The sequence below is a fragment of the Chrysochloris asiatica genome, unplaced genomic scaffold, assembly GCF_000296735.1.
Source record: "Chrysochloris asiatica unplaced genomic scaffold, ChrAsi1.0 scaffold00034, whole genome shotgun sequence".
NCBI classification, from domain to species: domain Eukaryota; kingdom Metazoa; phylum Chordata; class Mammalia; order Afrosoricida; family Chrysochloridae; genus Chrysochloris; species Chrysochloris asiatica.
Genome location: NW_006408552.1, coordinates 5,498,757 through 5,506,334, shown reverse-complemented (window position 1 = coordinate 5,506,334; position 7,578 = coordinate 5,498,757). Strand labels below are relative to the sequence as shown.

Genomic DNA, 7,578 nt, shown 5'->3' with positions numbered 1-7,578 from the left:
ACAACAACAACAACAAAGAGTTACAGCCCCAGAAACCCCTATATAGGCTTGCTATGAGTTGAAACCGACTCCACAGCACATAACAACCACCACCACAGGGTCACTGGGAGTCAGAATCAATTTGATGGCAGTGAGTTTGGGATTGTTTTTGTTGTGTGTGAGAGAGTTTTGTCTGAATATAGAACTGAATGTATATGATTCTTGTCCATCAGAAATATGCATTGTGCTCCAATGTAATAATAAAATCCCAATCACCCTGGGGTTACTGACAGGAAGAGAGCACCAATGACAAAAGCAAATGAGTTTTTGTTCTGCTTGATAACAACAGGAAACCAGTATGGGCTGCTTGATAACAACAGGAAACCTATTCCTGTTAACCCCAATAGGGAGACAGCTTGCCCATTGCTGTGCTAACTGCATTGTTTAACAACATCTGGATGTTTTTCACCTTCCCCTTCTCAAAATTCAAACTTACTTTTATTCAACATAAAATCTACTTAAAATACCAGTTAACTGTAGGATAAGGAACTGTTTAGGGGTAGACCGCGGCTGCTGTGGATCACTGAGTCACTTCTGACCCATTTGTTGTTGGGAAGAGCCGTTGAGTCGGTTCCGAGTCATAGCGACCCTGTGTAGAGTTTCCGAGGAGCAGCTGGTGGGTTTGAACTGTCGACTTCATGGTTCACAGCCCAGTTCTGATACTGCAGCGCCACACTTGGAGTCTGTCCGACTCAGAGCGACTCTATGTAAGGTTTCCAAGGCTGCAAATCTTTACGGGAGCAGAAAGCCTCATCTTGTTTAAATATGGGAGTATATATGTAAGGAATATAATGTGTTAGGATGTGAGGATACTTAACAATGAATGTCATTTGAGAAACTTTTCTTTTCAAGATTCTACTGAGCTCGTCCCTTCAGAGCCCCATGAAGACGCTGAAACAGAGGTGAAGACGGAAGGTTGGTTATCTTGTTGCGTCCCCATTTGCTAAGTGTGGTTTTAACCTTCTAGGAGGATTATTGTAGGGGAGATGGAAATATATGTGTGTGTGTCTAGCTAGGAGTCCTGGAGTGGTGCTGTAGGAGAAGCACTGATCTGCTAACCATGAGGTCGGTGGTTCAAACCTACCACTACCAGCTGCTCCTCAGAAACCCTACACATGGTTGCTATGAATCGGAATGGACTCGACAGCATATAACAATGACAATGCATAACTAAAGGAGTCCTGGTGTGGGGCTGTAGGATAAGCACTGGACTGTTAACCAAAAGGTCAGCGGTTCAAACCCATCAGCCACTCCTTGGAAACCCTATACACGGTTGCTTATGAGCTTGAACCGACTCAATGACACTTAGCAACAACACAACTGAAAGGAGCCCTGGTGGCACTGTGGGTTAGGTGCTGGACTGCTAACTACAAAGTCAGCAGTTCAAACCCACCAGTCATGCCACAGGAGAAGGATGAGGGCTGCCTGCTTCCATAAAGACTCACAGAAACCCTACACAGCTCTCTAGAAGCCAGAGTCAAGTAGCTGGCAGAGGATTAGGTTTGGGGATTTAGTTATGTGTAATGAAGGAGTCTCTGAGTGCATGAACGGTTAACACACTTGGCTGCTAACCAAAAGGCTGGCAGTTCAGAGGCCCCTCAGAAGAAAGGCCTGGTAATCTACTTCTGAAAAATCAGCCGCTGAAAACCATGTGGAGCACAGTTCCATGCAGACACATACGGGGCCTCACTGGGAGGTGGCCAGGTGGATGTGTGAGTGAAGCAGCTGATACTTGCATCAAGTTTCCCGGTACACAGGGCTTTCTAGACGACGTAAGCAAATAAGCATCAGCCCCCAGTTGTACTGCACTGGGTTCTGTACAAGTAGGAAAAGAATGAACAAGAGACAGAGCAGGGTGAGGGGGAGAGAGGAAAGGAAACGGGGCAGCAGATAGGAAAGGGCCGGTTCTCTCTCTCTCACACACACAAACACATACACACGCGTGCGTGCACACACACACACACACACACACATTCCACCAAATACTGGATGATACGAAAAAAAGGTAACAGCTGGTTGGGATGGCGTTGGAATCCCGGAGCTCAGTTTAGGTACAAGTATTTAAATGAAGTAAAGTTGAAAGTGTAATTTAGTCAAGATTCATTTTCAAGACCCAGTATGTAAGGTTATTTCCTTTAAAATAATGTACAAGCTGACATGCAGTCTGTCTAGTATTGTGTGTATGTGTCTGTGTGTTTAAAAACCACATTCAATAAAACGGGTGATCTGCTCCGTAAAGATTCACTCAATTCTAATGAAATGTTAATAACAAAACCAAAAACCACATTCAATAAAATGGGTGATTTGCTCCGTAAAGATTCACTCAATTCACGATAAAATGTTAAAAACAAAACAAAAAATTATTTCTGAGTTTCAGGGAAATGAATGAGATCATTTCTCCTGGAAGGGTGTGGAATTTCCTCCCCATTTAGTTAAAAGAATGGGCTCTTGTCCTTCAGTTGTTAAGACCTACTTAGTATCTGCTACAAATCTTCTCTTAAATATGAACTGATTCATAATAGTCTTCCCAGTCAAGAATTTCTTTTATATGTTTAATAATGTTGTTGTTGTTGATAAGTACCACCAAGTCAATTCTGACTCATAATGACCCTGAATAGAGTTTCCAAAACTTTTTAAATCTTTGCAGGAGCAGAAAGCCTCATCTTTCTCCCACAAGTGACTGGTGTCCTCGAACTGCCGACCTGCTGGTTCTCAGTCAGTCCAGTATTTATCCTATGGAGCACTCACCTTAATAATGTTGCAAGGCTTAAAATTCATGTTATCATGTATATAGTTTGATCTCACTCACCTATTCAGATTTGATTTTGACTTGGTAAAATCTGAATTGTAAAATAGCATTGTTGTTGTTAGATTTTGCCACAGCGACCCCACGTACAACAAAACAGTGCCCAATCACAGCCTCTGCGTCAGTCTCCCTAGTTCAGACCCCTCCTCTTTTTCTCTGACCCTAGATTTTACCAAGGAGTTCTGGTGTGGTGCTGTGGGTTAATACATTGGTCTACAAAGTCAGTTTGAACCATAAGGTCAGCAGTTCAAGCTCACCAATCGCTCCTGGAAACCCTAAATAGGGTCACTATCAGTTGGAACCGACTCAACAGCACTTAACAACAACATCAACAAATACTTTACCAAAGACTTCTTATCAGAGTAGTCACTTAGCATAGTGGTTACAAGTTGGGCTACTAACCTCAAGTTCAGCAGTTCGAAACTACCAGCTGTTCCGCAGGACAAAGATCAGACTTTCTGTGCCTGTAAAGATTGACAGCCTCGGAAATGCTATTCAGGGTCGCTGTGAGTCGGAATAGAATCCACAGCACATAACCACCACAGCTACCACACGTTCCCACAAGCATGATGGGCTTCTCCAGGGAGTGGTCTCTCCTGACAACATGCCAAAAGTATGTGAGACAAAGTCTTTCCATCTTTACTTCTAAGGAGCATACTGTCTATAGGTCTTCCAGGACAGATGTTTGTTCTTCTGGCTTCTTGTAGTTAAGTGCCATCAAGTCAGTTCCAATTCATAGTGGCCCATTGACATCAACGTTCAATTGCATGGGGCCAAACTGTCAATTCACGCCACACACTTTGTATCCTGCAGCTAAGAGTTTTAATTGTTAAAAACTTACTCTGGATTTCGGGTCAGATTGGCCCTTACATTTTCAGAAGAGACTTCCATCTCATTTTCTGTAACTTCTAAACGTCAATTTCTGTTTTAAGGAAACACAAATTCATCCGGTGTTGCAAATTCTGCAGCAGGTGTGGAGGATCTCAACATCGTTCAGGTGACAGTTCCAGGTATGATGTTTATGACTTGCTCCTAGTTTATGTTGTGTTCTATTTTTCAGTTTGTCTTAACTGTTTTATGACGTGGGTTTGTCTCTTGGAGCTGCTGGTTTTGGCTTGGCTCACCCTAACAAGAGAGGAATATAAAATATGTTGCAGGTTGCCACACAATGGGTATCTGGCCCATAGCTGATACTGTTGATGCTTCTCCCAGCCAGTCCTCAGTGGTAATTGTGGTTGTGTGCCATCGAGTCGGTTCTGACTCATAGCGACCCTGTATACGGTTTCTGAGACTATCAATCTTTATGGGAGCAGAAAGTTTCATCTTTCTCCCACAGAGCAACTGGTAGATTTGAACTGCTGACCTTACAGATAGAAGCCCAGTTCATAACCCACTACACTACCAAGACTCCTTCCAATACTCAATATTGCCTGGAAGATCCACCCCAGAACAGTTCCAAACACCAGTTACCGTTCAGTAGAACTGGCCTCAGAGGAGAAAGTTGCTGCGTATCTTTAATCTGAATGTGTGCACATAAACTTTGTCTGGAAAGATACAAATGAATGGGATAGCACACTTCCTCAGGAACAGAAATTGATAGCAAGGCTAAAGGTGAGAGAGAGAGAGAGTTCACTATATATGGATTTGCTATACCTCTTGGATGTTGAATTATGAGACTGATTTAGTGATTCCAAATTAAATAGAACACAAATGAAATGAAAAATGTTCCCTTCTGATTCTGGAGTATCTTACATTTGACTTGTCTTATTGCATTAACTAAGCTTCTCATACAGCTCCAAAAGGATCGTGTAAACATAGACATCCTTGTCTTGCATGATGTTGAAAATGCACCCTAAAAGTCATCTGTAGTATTTCTACACCACGTTCTAATTTGGAATCATTCTCTATTGTAGATAATGGTTTTCACTTGGAAATTTCCAAAATGTTTAGTGAGCACTCAAAGTAAATGAAGGATAAGACAAGAAAGTGCATGGTCACGGGCTTACAGGGAAAGATATTAATAGTGCTGACTTCTTTAATTATTTTTAGATAATGAGAAGAAAAGATTATCGAGTGCTGAAAAGATTAAACAGCTAAGAGAACAAGTCAATGAGCTCTTTAGCCGAAAATTTGGTAAGTTGTTGTAGTGTTATTGTTGTTGTGAAGTGCCGTCAAGTCGGTTCCGACCCATAGCAACCCTGTATAGGGTTTCCGAGGAGCAGCTGCTGAGCTTGAACCACCAACCTGGCAGTCCAAACAGCTTTGAAGTCCAGCGCATTAACCCACAGCGCCACACCAGTGTTAGCTAACCAAAATTTACATATTTGAAATCCCGCTTTTTCATTGAATATTTCATCCTATAAGGCATTGATTGACCTTTCTGTGAAGGAGCTACAATCAAAATCAGACCTTGTGTATTTTTGCCAACAGGTGTTTATGTGGATACACTAATTACAATTCTGGGTCTACTAGCTATCTTTCATCTGTTGAGTTCTCATGGCGACCAAGCATTGCTTTTAGTGTTTGACGTGTGTTTTAATCAGCCAGTCCTCACTAAAACCTTAGTTAGGTACTACGACAGTCTCTGTTTAAGGCATGAGGAAACTGAGTCCACTATCCATGACCAGTTTCAAAATCAGTAAAATTATACCCTTGCTTCATAGTTGTCATTGTTGTTGCTATTAAGTGCCGTCAAGTCAGCTCCGACCCATAGCAACGCTATATAGGGTTTCCAAGGAGCTGCTGGTGAGCTTGAACCACCAACCTTGCAGATGATACAACCTTGCTTGCTGAAACTGAAGAGGACTTAAAATACTTATTGATGAAGATCAAAGACCACAGACTTCGGTATAGGTTGCACTTCAATGTAAAGAAAACAAAAATCCTCACCACTGGACCAATAAACAGCATTCTTATCAATGGAGAAAAGACTGAAGTTAAGAACTTCATTTTTCTTGGATCAACTATCAACACTCACAGAAGCAGCAGTCAAGAAATCAAACCACATGTTGCATTAGGCATATCTGCTTCATAAGACCTTTTTAAAGTGTCAAAGAGAAAAGATGTCAGTTTGAGGACTAAGGTGCGCCTGACCCAAGCCATGGTATTTTCAGTAACCTCATATGCATGTGAAAGTTGGACAATGAATAAGGAAGACTGTAGAAGAATTGATGCATTTGAGTTATGGTGTTGGAGAAGAATATTGAAAGTACCATGGGCTGCCAAAAGAACCAACAGATCTGTGTTGGAAGTACAGCCAAGTATAGCTCCTTGGAAGCCAGGATGGCTAGACTGCCTCTGTCATTCTTTGAACATATTATCAAGAGAGGGACCAGTCCCTGGAGAAGAACACCATGCTTAGTGGAGGGTCAACAGAACAGAGGAAGACTCCCCCCTCCACGAGATGGATTGGCACAGTGCCACAGCAATGGGCTCAAGCGTGGCAACAATCATGAGGTTGGTGTAGTACCAGGCAGTGCTTCATTCTATTGGGCATCAGAGCACTGTGAGTTGATACCAACTTGATTGCACCTAATAGCAAAATAACAGTCCCAACATAGCCTCCATGACCCTGAGACGAGAAAAACTAGATAGGATGGGGAACTTTTCTTCTGCCAAAATTTATAACCTCATTCGCAGCCCATGTAAAATTGTCAATTTAAAGATTAGCCTGCTTGATCTGTTCACACATTTCATTAACTCACCTCTAATGTCATGACTGGAACCGAGATAGCCTTGGCAAGGCCAGACTAAATGATTTTGAGGGTCTTATGTGGCCCGCAAGCCGGGCACCCCTCACCCCTGAACTAGATGGTGTGCCGCTACCACTGCCAACTACTCTGAAAGGGAGCCTGGTATGTGTTCCTGGATAGAGTGGGAGAAAATTGTAGAGCACAATTCAGAATGGAAAACAAAGACCAGGCTTACCAGTCAGAGAAAGTCTGGCAGAGCCTCCAAGACTGTGGTCCTTAGTCACCCTTTAGCCCTTTAAGCCACACCCCGTGACTCACCCCCATGGCTCAACCCTCAACCAAACAGTAGACAGTAACATCGAGGAGGTACACACTCCTTAGAACCATCTAGCATGTGAAACCACAGGGTGGCATTTTCCCCCCGGGGTAAAGCTGAGAAGGCAGGAAGGGAGAGGAAAGAAGGAGGAGGGGAATGGGTCAACACAAGGAGGAGGCAGGAAAAATACTGTTACATTGTAGGGGCTGCAATCACCATCACCAACTAAAATGTGTAGAAATTGTTGAATGGAAAGCCAATTTGCTTTGGAAACGTTTGCCCAAATCAGACACACATAAAAAGTTAAAAACAAATAAATAAAGATAAAGCACTGTTTTGGCAAAAGTAAATGACAAATCTGAGACCAGAAAATTAGATGGTATCTCTGTTTACAATAGCAAACAGATGGCGACAGCCTAAGTGCCCATCAACTGAAGAATGGATAAACAAACTGTGGTACAGACACACGATGGAATATTATGCTACCTTGAAGAACAACAAGGAAGCGGCAAGCCACCACATACAAGGATGAACCTTGAGGACATTATGCTTAATGAAATTAGTCACAAAAGGAGAAATACTGCATAAGACCACAGACTAAAAAAAAGAACCCATACTAAAAGGGTGTGTGTGTGTATGTGATTTTTTTGCTGGTTACTGGGATGAGGGGGCAGGGTGAGGGGAGTGGGGGGAAGGTGGAGCACAGGGTAGGGAATAGACACAGG

The 7,578-nt window shown here is 42.7% G+C and overlaps 1 protein-coding gene across 1 annotated transcript in view; it reads left to right on the top strand.

Moving 5' to 3' along the window:
• LOC102818476 (general transcription factor II-I repeat domain-containing protein 2-like) overlaps positions 1–7,578 on the top strand; it is an 80,760-nt gene that overhangs the window by 63,837 nt on the left and 9,345 nt on the right. Inside the window, exons 10-12 of the mRNA XM_006859843.1 lie at positions 892–954; positions 3,778–3,855; positions 4,895–4,978. Coding sequence (XP_006859905.1) covers positions 892–954; positions 3,778–3,855; positions 4,895–4,978 — 225 coding nt within the window. The remainder of the gene's footprint in view (positions 1–891; positions 955–3,777; positions 3,856–4,894; positions 4,979–7,578) is intronic.